General features: G+C 39.6%; 1 protein-coding gene across 1 annotated transcript; it reads left to right on the forward strand.

The window, feature by feature from the left end:
- The first annotated feature begins 9149 nt into the window (after nucleotides 1–9149).
- On the forward strand, nucleotides 9150–11392 carry LOC131994152 (uncharacterized). The gene is made up of 2 exons (XM_059360549.1): nucleotides 9150–10530; nucleotides 10953–11392. The coding sequence occupies exon 1, from the start codon at nucleotides 9588–9590 to the stop codon at nucleotides 10524–10526; it is 939 nt and encodes a 312-aa protein (XP_059216532.1). The 5' UTR covers nucleotides 9150–9587; the 3' UTR covers nucleotides 10527–10530; nucleotides 10953–11392.
- Nucleotides 11393–15189: the final 3797 nt, after the last annotated feature.

Below are 15189 nucleotides of genomic sequence, written 5' to 3' on the forward strand. Positions count from 1 at the left end.
ATTAAAAGTCAAATATAGCACTGATATTATTAAAAAAATTTTACAAATTTAATTAAAAGATTAACAAGTAAAAGCGTATTAAGTTCGGCCGGGGCGAATCTTATATACCCTCCACCGTGGATCGCATGTGTCGAGTTCTTTTCCCGGCATCTCTTCTTAGGCCAAAAAAGGATATAAGAAAAGATTTGCTCTGCTATTAGAGCGATATCAGGATATGGTACGGTTTGAACCACAATTAAATTATATATAGGAGACCTGTATAAAATATCAGCCAATTCGAATATGAATTGCGCCCTTTGGGGACCCAAGAAGTAAAATAGAGTGAACGATTTATATGGGAACTGTATCGGGCTATAGACCGATTCAGACCATAATAAACATATATGTTGACGCTCATGAGAGAATACGTCGTACAAAATTTTAGGCAAATCGGATAATAATTGCGACCTCCGCAGGCTCAAGAAATCAAGATCCCAAATCGGTTGATATGACAGCTATATCAGGTTATGAACCGATTTAAACCTTATTTGACACAGTAGTTGAAAGTAAAAATAAAATACGTCATGCAAAATTTCAGCCAAATCGGATAAGAATTGAGCCCTCTAGAGGCTCAAGAAGTCAAGACCCAAGATCGGTTTATATGACAGCTATATCAGGTTACAAACCGATTTAAACCATACTTGGTACAGTTGTTGGATATCATACCAAAACATGTTGTGCAAAATTTCATTCCAATCGGATAAGAATTGCGCACTCTAGAGGCTCAAGAAGTCAAGACCCAAGATCGGTTTATATGGCAGCCATATCAAAACATAGACCGATATGGCCCATTTACAATCCCAACCATTAATTAAAAGTATTTGTGCAAAATATCAAGCGATCAGCTTTACTCCTTTGAAAATTAGCGTGCTTTCGACAGACAGACGGGCGGACATGGCTAGAACGACATAAAATGTCACGACGTGTTCAAAGTACGTTTGAACATGAAGTCATGTGCACCCATGTGCAGACATGCGTTCACGTATGCACATGACCCACTGTGCATAACGGTACATTGAAGTAAGTTCTTAATCGCTGATTCCGCCTTGACTTCATATTTGTTTACCTGGAATTGTTGCTTGTAGCTTGGAAAGTTGACCGTTTTCGCGGGGTCCAAGTGACAAGCAACAACCAAAAAAAGATCAGTCTCGCTTTTAAATCTCAAACCCGCGCATCGTATTCTCTCCCCCCCAAAGTGAACCCAAGTGAAGTGAAAAGCAAAAAAGTGATCTTACATATATACATATAAACAATCGTTAAAGAAAAGAACATTACAAACAGTGAAACAAAAATTAACAAACTCAATTTTCAGACGTGAAGAAGACACTAAGATACAACATAAACCCACAAGAAGACCCAAAATCAACACAACACATGGTTAAACCATCAAAGTGCGGGACACCAAAAATAAACACAAGTGCGGGCCACTCTACACACCATCAACAAATTCCTATATCCTTAGACCCAAAATCAAAATGTGAAATAACCTACTTACCCTCTAAAATTAAATTTTCCTACTTAAAGCTAAAGTTAAAATTTCCTATCCAAAACTAAAAGTAAAATTCGCTACTTAAACTAAGAATAAATTGTGCTACTTCATCCTAAAAGAAATTAACTACTTAATGCTACACGTACAATTGTCTATCTAAATTTACCTACAACAAAAGACTGAATTCGATTTACTACTTATAAATAATGAAATGAGCAACAAACACAATAAACCATTACAACAGCATTGAATTTTCAACCTAATTCTCCCTCTGATTTTTTATTTCGAAAGGCAAAACCCTTAGTTTGACCCCAAACATTTGGTCCTTCGAACCGGATAAGTGGTTTTTTTAAATAATTAAAAAACCAAAAATCAAAAAAAAATTTTTTCTGTTTTGTGCCCAAAAATAATTCATTTTCATTTCAAAAGACCCAGTGACCGAAACACAAAAAAAATTCGCAACAACAAAAGTGCAGTGACCCAACAATTAAAAGCAAATGAAATAGAGAAAAGTGCGAAAAAAGGGTTGGTTACACACAACCGTACATACATACACGTATGGACGGACGGCCAACACAAAAATATCAAAACACATAAAAGATCAGTTTTGGCAATTTATTAAAAACAAAATAATACACAAATCACAAATTAAAAAATATATAGCGGCTCTCAGTGTTCTTCGTTTGGTTGTGGCATTTATTTTATTGAAAATTTGATAAAATATTCCAACCAAATGAAGATCAAAACGAAATAACAAAAGAAAATAATAACCAAATTGCAAAGTGACAATTAAAGTACATAAAGACTCAAATAAAACAAAAACTAATTAAATTAACAGGGTGACCCGTGTAAAAATAAAAATAATTAATTAAATTTTAATGTGCAAAAAATTGACCCCAAAATCATTAGAAGTTGTGGTAAATCAAAAAAGAAGTGTGCAAAAGACCCAAAAAACGTAAAGTGACCCGCACAGTGGAACAGAAGTGGAAAAAAGTGGAATTTCAAAAAAATTATAAAAATCAAAAAATTTTTAAATTGTTTAAAGAAGTTTCTTTGTGTTAAATTGAAAAAAAAGAGCTAAAAAATTGAAAAATTTAACAATTTATCGTCCAACCCAAAATTTATGTTAATTTTTTCTACATATTTTGAAAAATTTTTTTCTCTAAAAATCATAAATTTTTCAGTATTTTAACTTAAAAAACAAATTAGAGTGTTAAAACAGAATTATGGGTTGCTCGATAAATTTGTAAATCTTATCCCAAACTAATTCTTTCTTTTTCTATCAAACATAAAATATTGTGCATTTTCAAAAAACCCCAACAAAATCAAATTCGTGCGTTCCGTGTAAAAACACAAAAACAAAAAAATCTACGCTCTGGGATAAAAACGGAAAAACCCGCTACAACGGTTAAATTCCCAAAACTTCATCAAATCAAAAACACTAAAACAACAAAATCCAAGACTCTAACGACACAAAGCTACAAAAATTGCAAAAGGCGCCAACACACAATTCTGGACCCAAGCCAAGCGCCCACCTACACACACACCCACATACACACACATCAAAAAAGAAGCTTCAAAGTGAGTACCATTTTGTTTTTCTATTAAAGTGCGCTTGGGTATTACGTCATACATAACCTTTTTTTCAAAAAAGGAAAAGTTCATACATTTACCCAGCGTACTTTAATATTGTTTTTGATCGTTTTCTGATTATGAATCGCTAATTCGGTTGTCTGATAAATTTTGACCCAATTAATTTTGCCCCAAATTAATTTGATCCAAGTGAATTTGACCCAATATAGCAGACCCTACTTTCAAGGCAGTGTGTAGGATTTTCGGGACAGACATCCACGAGATTTTTTGTTGAAATTTTTTATAAAGAAAAGGAAAAGTGTCTAAGAAAAATCGAAGTGCTTTTAGAAAAGAAGAAGTTTTTTTTATCAAGAATTGTTTTTGTGTGAGAAATAACGAAAATAATATTGCGTGCTGGCCTCATTTGTCTTCGAAATTTTAAAACTTCATTCTATTGCACAAATTTAAGTGGAAACGGTCGGAAAGGACTGTGGTTGTTTGTGCAATCCTTTGTTGTTTTTTATACAGCAAGCAAATTGACCCAACGAGTCAAAGCAGTATTATTGTAAAGAATCATCTAGTTCTGTATGCCAAATTTTGAAAAGTGAAAGTTTAATTTTTTTTGGAGAAAAATAAATTTTTTTTTTGCTCGAGCGGAATTAAATTGCTGGTGTATTGCGATTTGAAAGGAAAATTTTTCTTACAATTTTTTGCGGCTATTGTATAATCGATATCATCAGAAATATTAACCTGTTTTTTTTCTAGTGACCCAGATAAAACATTTATTACGAATTTTGTAAAAAGTTTCAGGTTTGACCCTTAGATATTTGACCCATCATCAAGACACACATTTTTTTCTCGCATTAGGTTTTTTTGAAATAGATTTGATTTCTACAAATAACCAGTTTTTTTTTTAGGACATTTTGTTGTAAAATTTTTCCTTGGTTTTATAGTTTTTTGACCCTATTTAAAACATATACAAGCCAATTACAAAATGGATAAGAATTTACGCGAAAGATTTGTAAACTGTGTGGATGATTTAGTGGATTTTGAGACCGTTTACTCCGCGGCTAAGTCGGATGATAATATACATTCGTTAGAAATCACGCGGGTAGAACTCAATTCTTTATGGGATCAAATCAAGAAGGCATACTTAGATTGTAGGGATCGCATTCCGGAAAAGGATGAGACACCTATAGATAAAACTAAGCTTCGAAATAGCTACAAACAGGCACTAGAAACTTATAAACGGTGTTTAAGCTCTCTTAACGGAGAAATTTTGGCCCTTAACGAGCAACAAGATCAAGAAAAACAGGAGAGAATATCGATGACCCAACAGCGAGACACTAATGATTTTTCACCAGCTCTAAGATTGCCGCCCTGTGACACAGATGTTTTTAAAGGGGGATATCGCGAATGGCCTACCTTTAGGGATTTATTTTCAGCAATTTACATTAACAATTCAAAATTAAGTAAAGTCGAGAAGTTGTTTCACTTAACCCAGAAAACAGCAGGAGAAGCCCGCGAAATAATTTCCAATGTTCCACTGACCCATGAGGGTTTCGACATAGCGTGGAGAAATCTCGTTCATAGGTACGAAAATAAACGCATGCAGGTAAATGAGCAATTGCGAGCTCTTTTTAATTTACCTTCGGTTTCCGTTGATAACGCGTCAACAATCCAGAAATTACAGCGCACTATAGGTAGTTGTACCCAAACTTTACAGACCCTTGAAGTAGAAACGGGGGGATGGGACCCAATCTTAGTTTATCTTGTGTCAACCAAACTACCAAGAATATTTTTAGAAGAATTCGAAAGCAGCCTGGCAGATTGTTCGTCTCTTCCATCGTGGAATCAACTAGATGTATTTTTGACCCATAAATTCAAGACCCTAGAATCAGTCGGCAATATCAAGCCACAATATTCGAGATATAATCAACCCAGATCGGAGTACGATAAGCGGGAAAAGCGAGTTAATAGTTTTCAAACAAATGTAAATCCCAATTTCAAGAACACGGGCTCAAGACCCAGCAACAACACACAATCACACTATAATGCTCAGAATAACAAACCGGTTTGTCAACTTTGTAAATCCAATCATTCTTTGCGAGAATGTCCTCAATTTCTAGAAAGGTCGATCAACGATCGAATAAACATTGTTAAGACCAGTCATCTTTGCTATAACTGCCTTTCTTCGGATCATGGAGTCAGGGAGTGTAAAAGTCGTTTTAGTTGTAGGGAATGTAGTCAACGACACCACAGTTTGATACATAAAGGCAACCAGACCCAGTACCCTACAACAGGCACACTCCAACGAGACGGAGCACGACCCAGCACAAGTGCTGCCGCTCTCAACACTTTAGTTCAACCCGGTAGACAGGAAGCACGACCTAGCACCAGTGCTACTGATCCTACCACCCTAGCTCAACCGGTTAGCGAATACGCACGCCCTAGTACCAGTGCTGCCGCTTTAACCACCCTAGTACAACCATCGGTATCGCCAAATATACAGTCCACACCTTGTTTAGAAGCACCTTGTTCAACGACTTTGACACTTCAGGAAATCAGACCCACTCCGCAACCCAAAGAGACACTTTTGTTCACAGCAATAGTTCAAATCAAATCTAGAGGACATAGATATGATGCCAGGGCAATCATCGATCCTGGGTCACAATCAACTTTCATTTCAGAGAAAATTAGAAACAAACTACAACTTCCAACAGTTAAGAATTTAATTCACGTCACAGGTTTAAACGACGCAGTTTCTGAAACATCGACAAAAGCTTGCGTCTTCAATCTTTGCTCACGAGTAAATCCTAGTTTTGAGCTGGAGGTTTGGGCACCAGTCTTAAAGACCCTACCTTCTCATTTACCAACACACGATTTAAGGCAAAATCAATTTGGAGATTTTGCACACCTTAGTCTCGCGGACCCTCGATTCTTTGAAAGTCGACCCGTGGACATGTTAATCGGATTAGATATTGGACCCCTTATATACACAAAAGGCGGTACTATGAAATCCTGTGGATCACTTTTAGCGCAGGACACCGTTTTTGGGTGGATCATAGGAGGACCCATTACGGAAGACCCTAAATCCGACAGACAAATCACACTTTATAGTGCATCATCATTAGAAAAGATAATCACTCGCTTTTGGGAGGTGGAAGAGACCCCAAAAAAGGTTTTGAGGTCAGCAGAAGATATTTATTGCGAAAATAATTACAAAAATACAACACGACGTAATGAGGCGGGGAGATATATCGTAACTTTACCTTTTAAAAGCTGTTCAGAGATCGGTTCATCTAGGAACATCGCATTGGCACAATTTCATAGAATGGAGAAAAAGTTGTCTAAGACCCCAGATATTAAAGCACATTATGATGCAGCCATATTAGAGTATTTGGAATTAGGACACATGAGGAAGGTAGACCCAAACAGCGTATACAAGACCCCTCACTACTACTTACCTCACCATGCAGTTATCAAACCAGATAGGGTTACCACAAAACTTAGAGTGGTTTTTAACGCATCTAGCCCAACATCAAACAAGAAAAGTCTTAATGATATCTTACATACAGGACCCATACTTCAGCAAGACCTTGTCGTACAAGTGTTGAACTGGAGATTTTTTAAGTACGTCTTCAATGCAGACGTGACAAAGATGTATCGTCAGATCTTAGTAGACCCCAATCAAACAGCATTTCAAAGGATCCTCTTTCGCAAATCAGAAAACCACCCAATTGAGGATTACGAACTCTTAACTGTTACCTTCGGCATAAATTGCGCCCCATTTTTAGCGATTAGGACCCTTCTCCAGTTAGCAGAAGACGTGAAAGATTCTCATCCGTTAGGATCAAGAATTATTAAAGAAAATTTATATGTCGATGATGTATTAGCGGGCGGACACTCCATAGAAGAAGCTACAGCAGCTAGGAAAGAATTAGCCTCCGCATTAGAATCAGCTGGTTTCAGGCTAAGAAAATGGGCGTCAAATGACACACGTTTGTTAAAGGATTTAAATGAAGACATGCTTCTTCCAATAGATTGGTTAAATATTTCCGAAGCTTCTTCGACAAAAACCCTAGGAATTCGTTGGAATATATCAGGTGATAATTTCACTTTTACGGCCCCTACAGTTGAAGAAAGGCAAATGAGCACCAAGCGAGAAGTATTATCAACGATAGCAAGGTTTTTCGACCCATGTGGATGGTTAGCGCCAGTAATTGTTGTAGCCAAGTTAATCATGCAGCAGGTTTGGCTAGATAAGGTAGAATGGGATGACTCGTTGAAGCCAGTGACTCAAATGAACTGGAATAACTTTGTGAGAGGCAGCCATTCTATAGACACTGTATCGATACCAAGATGGGTTCGGTTTACACCTGCTAGTATTGTGGAGATACATGGATTCTGCGACGCGTCAGAAAGCGCATATGCAGCCACAATTTATATACGCGTTGAACACATCGATAAAACTGTAGACACTTTTCTTCTAGCAGCCAAGACCCGAGTAGCCCCAGTTAAGAAAATCTCTCTGCCAAGGTTAGAATTATGCGGTGCAGTTATGTTGTCAATGTTAGCAAATGCCATTGTGCCTAAGCTTCGATTATCAAAGTTTACGACCCATTTCTGGACCGACTCTACAATCGTTCTAGCCTGGCTACAAAAGCCACCATGCTCATGGAGCGCTTTCGTTGGTAACAGGGTTTCAGAGATATTAGAGAACGTCGGTGGTGAGAATTGGAAACATGTTGACTCAGAATATAATCCTGCAGATGTAGCAAGTCGTGGCTGTTCTCCTGACGACTTAACATCTCATAATTTATGGTGGACGGGACCCCAGTGGCTCAAATTGCCGCATGATCAGTGGCCGCAAGACCGAGTTAATACAGACACTAATCTTGAAGCAAAACAAGTTAAAGTATTCGCAACAGGCACTTTTGATGACCCTTTGACTCGATTTTCGTCTTTAGCTAGAGCATATCGTGTTTTGTCTTACGCAGTTAGGTTCTGGCGTAACACAGGTTCAACTAGATCCTCACTTAAAATTTCATCGCAAGAAATAACCAGCCCAGAGCTCATAGACACAAAGATGCGTCTTATAGTGGCAACTCAGAAACATTACTTCGTTGAGGAATACAGTTCTTTGACCCAAAAGAAAAGGCTTTCACCTAGAAGTAGTCTTTTACCGTTCAACCCCTTCATAGATAGAAAAGGAGTAATTAGATCCAATGGTCGTTTAGTTCAATCGCCAGCTTTGACGTACAGCGAACGTCATCCAATCTTAATCCCATATGATTCGCGATTTGCACTCCTTCTAGTGGAATTTGTTCATAAAGTCTCAATGCACGGAGGCAATCAACTTATGACCCGGCTCATCCGTACGGAGTTTTGGATATTCAGATTGAAACAGTTGATCAAGAAAGTTATACACAATTGCAGAGTTTGTACCCTATATCGATTAAAGACTCAGACCCAAATTATGTCATCTCTTCCACCCGAGCGTACTACTTTATCCAGACCCTTTACGAATACAGGGGTAGATTTTGCAGGACCCTTCGGAATCAAAAGCTTAACAGCACGAGCGTGTTTAATAACCAAGGGTTATATCTGCATATTTGTTTGTTTTGCGACAAAAGCCATCCACTTAGAAGCAACAAGTGATTTATCGACTCAATCATTTCTGGCGGCATTAGCTCGTTTCATAGGAAGGAGAGGGTGCCCAGAAAAGATATATTCCGACAATGGAAAGAATTTTATAGGCGCAGCAGAAATGCTCAAGAAAGATCAGAAAGAGTTTATGAAAAGTTTACAGAGCAGCGCCATTCAGCAACATGCTCATCAGAATTTAGAGTGGAAATTCATTCCTCCAGGAGCTCCCCATATGGGGGGATTGTGGGAGGCAGGAGTTAAATCATTCAAGATACACCTTAAGAAGTCTATGCCCAAAATGAACTTCACGTTCGAAGAACTGTCAACCATATTGGCACGTATCGAGGCCTGCCTCAATTCACGACCCCTTAGTCCAGCTTCTGAAGACCCTAACGATTTAGCACCCTTGACCCCAGCTCACTTCCTTATAGGCTCTTCCCTTTTGACCCCGGCAGAACCCGACATCTCAGAGGAGGACATAACGCTTGCAAATCGGTGGAAGAGATTAAAGATTATATCCCAAAACTTTTGTCAGAGGTGGAAGTCAGAGTACTTAAATGAGCTTCACCGTAGATACAAATGGAAGTATCAGCAAGATAACATACAGGTCAATGATTTAGTTGTCATCAGGGATGAGAGATATCCCACCGAGTGGAAGTTAGGACGAGTTTTTAAAACATACCCCGGTGTTGATCAGAACACTCGAGTTGTAGATATTCGAACTTCCAATGGCATAGTCAGTCGACCCATAACTAAGATTGTCAAATTATTCTCAGACACCCCTAGCAATTCATAATCACATCAAAACACGGTACTCACGAGATTTTGGTTACAGATAATGGCCGGATATTTACCTCGCCCAGAGTCCCCACGACCCGCCAGACCCACACGCCCTCGCTTCGACCCACGGGAACCCAGGTATCGCCCCGCATCTTGGAAGTATGCCTGTGGCCTCTGCCAGGAGGACCACGCCATACGGTCATGCCCGCGGTTCCGGCAAATGACACCGTATCAGAGATACGAGACAGTTGAGAGACGGAGTTACTGTCGGAACTGTCTGGCGCGCAGCCATCTGGCCCCAGACTGCCCCGTGGTCACTGCCTGCCGAACATGCGACTACCGCCATCACACAATGCTGCATGGAGCCCCACAGCTTAGGGAGACATATGGCAGCTACAGCCCGCCCCCAATGGAGATTGCCAACCCACGGCAACTTGCAATCGAACCAGCCAACCAGATGCCCATCGTCCAAGGCCCTCCCCCGGTCGAGATACCTTACAGCCGGGCCACTGTTTTTGTACCCACGGCGATGGTGGAATTGGCACCCGAGGAGCAGGACGATTGGGCTGGGGTACGGGTACTTTTGTGCCAGGCATCGACCATCACCCGAATCGCGGCAGCCACAGTAACTCGCCTGGGGATACCAACGAGAGAGCGCAGAGGGCACCGTCTGGCAACAATAAGACTTCGGTCAAGGCATGCGTCGAGGAGGACCATGTATACCATCCGGGCAGTGGTGACCCGGGATTTGCCGCGACGACCCTATTCAGATCCCATCATTCCCGACCCCACAAGCAGCCTAAGATCCCTTTCTTTGGCAGATGCTGACCCTAGAGGCAACGAACCAATCGATGTAGAGGTAGGGGCCGATGCCTACGCCCACCTCCGGAGGAGTGGTGTTGTACAACCCGGATTGGGAGCCGTCTTCGCCCAGGAGACAGATTGGGGATACGTGTTCGTCGGCCCAGTCACCTCACAGGCAAGAAACCAAAATTAAAAAGGTAAGATGTCACTTCGTCACTTGGAGGGGGAGAATGTTCAAAGTACGTTTGAACATGAAGTCATGTGCACCCATGTGCAGACATGCGTTCACGTATGCACATGACCCACTGTGCATAACGGTACATTGAAGTAAGTTCTTAATCGCTGATTCCGCCTTGACTTCATATTTGTTTACCTGGAATTGTTGCTTGTAGCTTGGAAAGTTGACCGTTTTCGCGGGGTCCAAGTGACAAGCAACAACCAAAAAAAGATCAGTCTCGCTTTTAAATCTCAAACCCGCGCATCGTATTCTCTCCCCCTCAAAGTGAACCCAAGTGAAGTGAAAAGCAAAAAAGTGATCTTACATATATACATATAAACAATCGTTAAAGAAAAGAACATTACAAACAGTGAAACAAAAATTAACAAACTCAATTTTCAGACGTGAAGAAGACACTAAGATACAACATAAACCCACAAGAAGACCCAAAATCAACACAACACATGGTTAAACCATCAAAGTGCGGGACACCAAAAATAAACACAAGTGCGGGCCACTCTACACACCATCAACAAATTCCTATATCCTTAGACCCAAAATCAAAATGTGAAATAACCTACTTACCCTCTAAAATTAAATTTTCCTACTTAAAGCTAAAGTTAAAATTTCCTATCCAAAACTAAAAGTAAAATTCGCTACTTAAACTAAGAATAAATTGTGCTACTTCATCCTAAAAGAAATTAACTACTTAATGCTACATGTACAATTGTCTATCTAAATTTACCTACAACAAAAGACTGAATTCGATTTACTACTTATAAATAATGAAATGAGCAACAAACACAATAAACCATTACAACAGCATTGAATTTTAAACCTAATTCTCCCTCTGATTTTTTATTTCGAAAGGCAAAACCCTTAGTTTGACCCCAAACAGGACTTATTTACTGACCATGGCAATATGGGGTTTAATAAAAGGTATTTGAGTGTAGAATACAAATTCAATACTTAAATGTAGGACCAAGTGTTTGGAGGGCCGCCCGTCTCCAAAAGCACGCCCCAATAACACCACCCACAATGTAAATATTTTCAGGGCCAAGTCTTTAAGTGGCCGCCCCATCTCCCAAAACGCACATGTTTGCAGACTATGGGAATATGAGGCTCAAATAAAATGGTATTTGGTAGTAGACCACAAATCTGATAACAAAATTCCGAACAAACTATATTATCAGGGCTAAGTGTTTGGGGGACCACCCTACTCCCCAAAACACCCCTTAATCGTACATATTTACCAACCATGGCAAATGAATGGTTTTGGGGAGTAGAGCACGAAATTGATACCCAATATCGGGACCAATTTTTTCCCCAAAATACCACACGAACAGCAATTATTTATAGGACATCAAATAATTTACTCTATTAAAGGTATTTGGGAGTAGAATACGGATGTGATATCTAAATGTGGGATCATGAATTTTGGACACCGCCCCTTCGCCAAAACTCCCCCCAAAGAGTGAGTACAAATTCACCGACCATGGCAATATGTGGCTCACATGAGAGGTATTTAGGAGAGGAGCACGAAATTCTTACCCCCTTTCGGGAGTCCACACTGGGGATCCACACCACCTCCTAAGCCAACCAATCACCACACTAGGAGCCTTCCTATTCCCAAAATCCCCATGAAAATATTGGAATCAAATAACTTCTTTTAAGAGTGGAGTACATCTAACATCCAAACTTAAATGACCCTAAACCCTTCGAGCTAATTCGTAGACCAATAGAGGTAATATGGGATTCAGATAAAGGCATTTATATTGTTATGCTATTAGTCAAGCTATATAATTATACTATTTTTTGTAGTATGGTATTTAACTAAAAGCTCTTCAATTGTCTAAATTGCAAAGGATAGTTTTGTTCCAAATAAAATAAAAGGAGGCAAACAGGTGTAGAGGTCCATTAAATCGCACTGTTTCAAATTTATCCATATCGGATGAAAAATGCTCATTTTATGTGCTCAATACTCTATATCGGGAGATCGGTCTATGTGGCAGCTTTATCCAAATATGATTCGATCTGGTCGATATTCACAAAAAGGTTAAGAAAGGTACCGGAACACTCTGTGCCAAATTTAATCGAAATAGGATGAAAATTGCTCCTTTTATAGGCTCATTACACAATATCGGGAGATTGGTATATTTGGCAGCTATATCCAAATATGGTCTCATCTGTACCACATTCGACAGGAATAGGTAGGGGTCTACCAGAACACACAGTGAGAAATTTCATCGAATTCGGGTAATAAATGGATCTTTTATGGCCTCAATACCCTATATCGGGAGATCGGGTGGTCGGTCTAAGGGCAGCTATATCCAAATATAGTTCCATCTGAACCCATTACAGAAATGAATAGAAGTCTACCAGAACTCACTTTGCCAAATTTATCGAAATCGGATGATAAGTGACCAATTTATTGCCTCAAGACTTTAAGTCTGAAGATCGGTCAATATAGCGTCTATATATATAACTAAAATCCAATTTTATCGTTAGAAGGTCAGGTATATATACAAAGAATATGAAATCATCAAAAAAGCGTTGAAACCCATCTCTAGGCATTCGGGATGTAGTTTGCGTATTTTTTAGCTGTTGCCTGTGTTATAAGTGTATAAGTGCACATAAAAGACCATTTCGTCGGCGGCATACGTGAAATGCATTTTGTTCTGGATAGCGCATGATGTTCAGTGGCATATGTATATTTTGTTATTATACCCTCCACCATAAGATGGGGGGTATACTAATTTCGTCATTCTGTTTGTAACTACTCGAAATATTCGTCTGCGACCCCATAAAGTATATATATTCTTGATCGTCGCGACATTTTATGTCGATCTAGCCATGTCCGTCCGTCTGTCCGTCCGTCCGTCCGTCTGTCTGTCGAAAGCACGCTAACTTCCGAAGGAGTAAAGCTAGCCGCTTGAAATTTTGCACAAATACTTCTTATTAGTGTAGGTCGGTTGGTATTGTAAATGGGCCATATTGGTCCATGTTTTGATATAGCTGCCATATAAACCGATCTTGGGTCTTGACTTCTTGAGCCTCTAGAGTGCGCAATTCTTATCCGATTGGAATGAACGTTTGCACGACGTGTTCTGTTGTTATATCCAACAACTGTGCCAAGTATGGTTCAAATCGGCCCATAACCTGATACAGCTGCCATATAATCCGATCTTGGGTCTTGACTTCTTGAGCCTCTAGAGTGCGCAATTCTTATCCGATTGAAATGAAATTTTGCACGACGTGTTTTGTTGTTATATCCAACAACTGTGGCAAGTATGGTTGAAATCGGTTCACAACCTGATATAGCTGCCATATAAACCGATCTTGGGTCTTGACTTCTTGAGCCTCTAGAATGCGCAATTCTTATCCGATTGAAATGAAATTTGGCACGACGTGTTTTGTTGTTATATCCAACAACTGTGGCAAGTATGGTTCAAATCGGTTCATAACCTGATACAGCTGCCATATAAACCGATCTTGGGTCTTGACTTCTTGAGCCTCTAGAATGCGCAATTCTTATCCGATTGAAATGAAATTTTGCACGACGTGTTTTGTTGTTATATCCAACAACTGTGGCAAGTATGGTTCAAACCGGTTCATAACCTGATATAGCTGCCATATAAACCGATCTTGGGTCTTGACTTCTTGAGCCTCTAGAATGCGCAATTCTTATCCGATTGAAATGAAATTTTGCACGACGTGTTTTGTTGTTATATCCAACAACTGTGCCAAGTATGGTTCAAATCGGCCCATAACCTGATACAGCTGCCATATAATCCGATCTTGGGTCTTGACTTCTTGAGCCTCTAGAGGGCGCAATTCTTATCCGATTAGAATGAATTTTTGCACGAAGTATTTCTTTATGATATCCAACAACTGTGCCAAGTAGATATTACCTTTGTATCAGAAGATAAAAGCGCAAGAGTATACGAGTGGGAACTGACGGATTGCCACAGCTTCTCTGATCATCGTTATATTAGTTTCAGTCTTAGAGAAAACACTGCAGAAGTCCCTCGGCTAAACAGATGAAAGGCGGATTAGAATAAATTTCGACACCAATTCTGCACGTCTATCCCTTCTAGACCAGAAAAGGAAGTAGAAGCTGCAGAGGATATAGACATAGTGGTCAAGCGAATCGCGAAGCCCTGAATCGTCGGAGGTTATAATGGAAATTTTATCTGAGAAAATTGTATGGGCAATAAAAATTTTTGACTCCTTTAAGTCGCCAGGCCCTGATGATGTATCACCGTTTGAATTACAAGCTGTGTCTGATAGACTTGTTTCTCGGCTGAAGGATGCTTGTATCTGCATGTCATATAGACCTGTGGGATGGAGGGACACGAATGTCATTTTTATTTAAAAAGCAGGAAAACCTTACCACACGAGGGCGAAAGATTTTCGCCATATTAGTCTGTCATCCTTTTTGCTGAAGACTCTTGAGAGGTTGATACAAACATATCTTAGGGCAGAGATCTCTGGAAATCATCTGTCGCGGCAGTAGCATGCATATAGTAAAGGCAAATCCACTGAAACAGCCTTTCACGACGTAGTCGGCTACATAGAGGGCAATTCTTATCCGATTGAAATGAAATTTTGCACGACGTGTTTTGTTGTTATATCCAAC

The sequence above is a fragment of the Stomoxys calcitrans genome, chromosome 1 (assembly GCF_963082655.1).
Source record: "Stomoxys calcitrans chromosome 1, idStoCalc2.1, whole genome shotgun sequence".
Classification (NCBI taxonomy): Eukaryota; Metazoa; Arthropoda; class Insecta; order Diptera; family Muscidae; genus Stomoxys; species Stomoxys calcitrans.

Bases quoted from the DNA above. Each gene is read 5' to 3' on its own strand.
- LOC131994152 (XM_059360549.1), top strand. From the start codon at position 9,588: ATGGCCGGATATTTACCTCGCCCAGAGTCCCCACGACCCGCCAGACCC.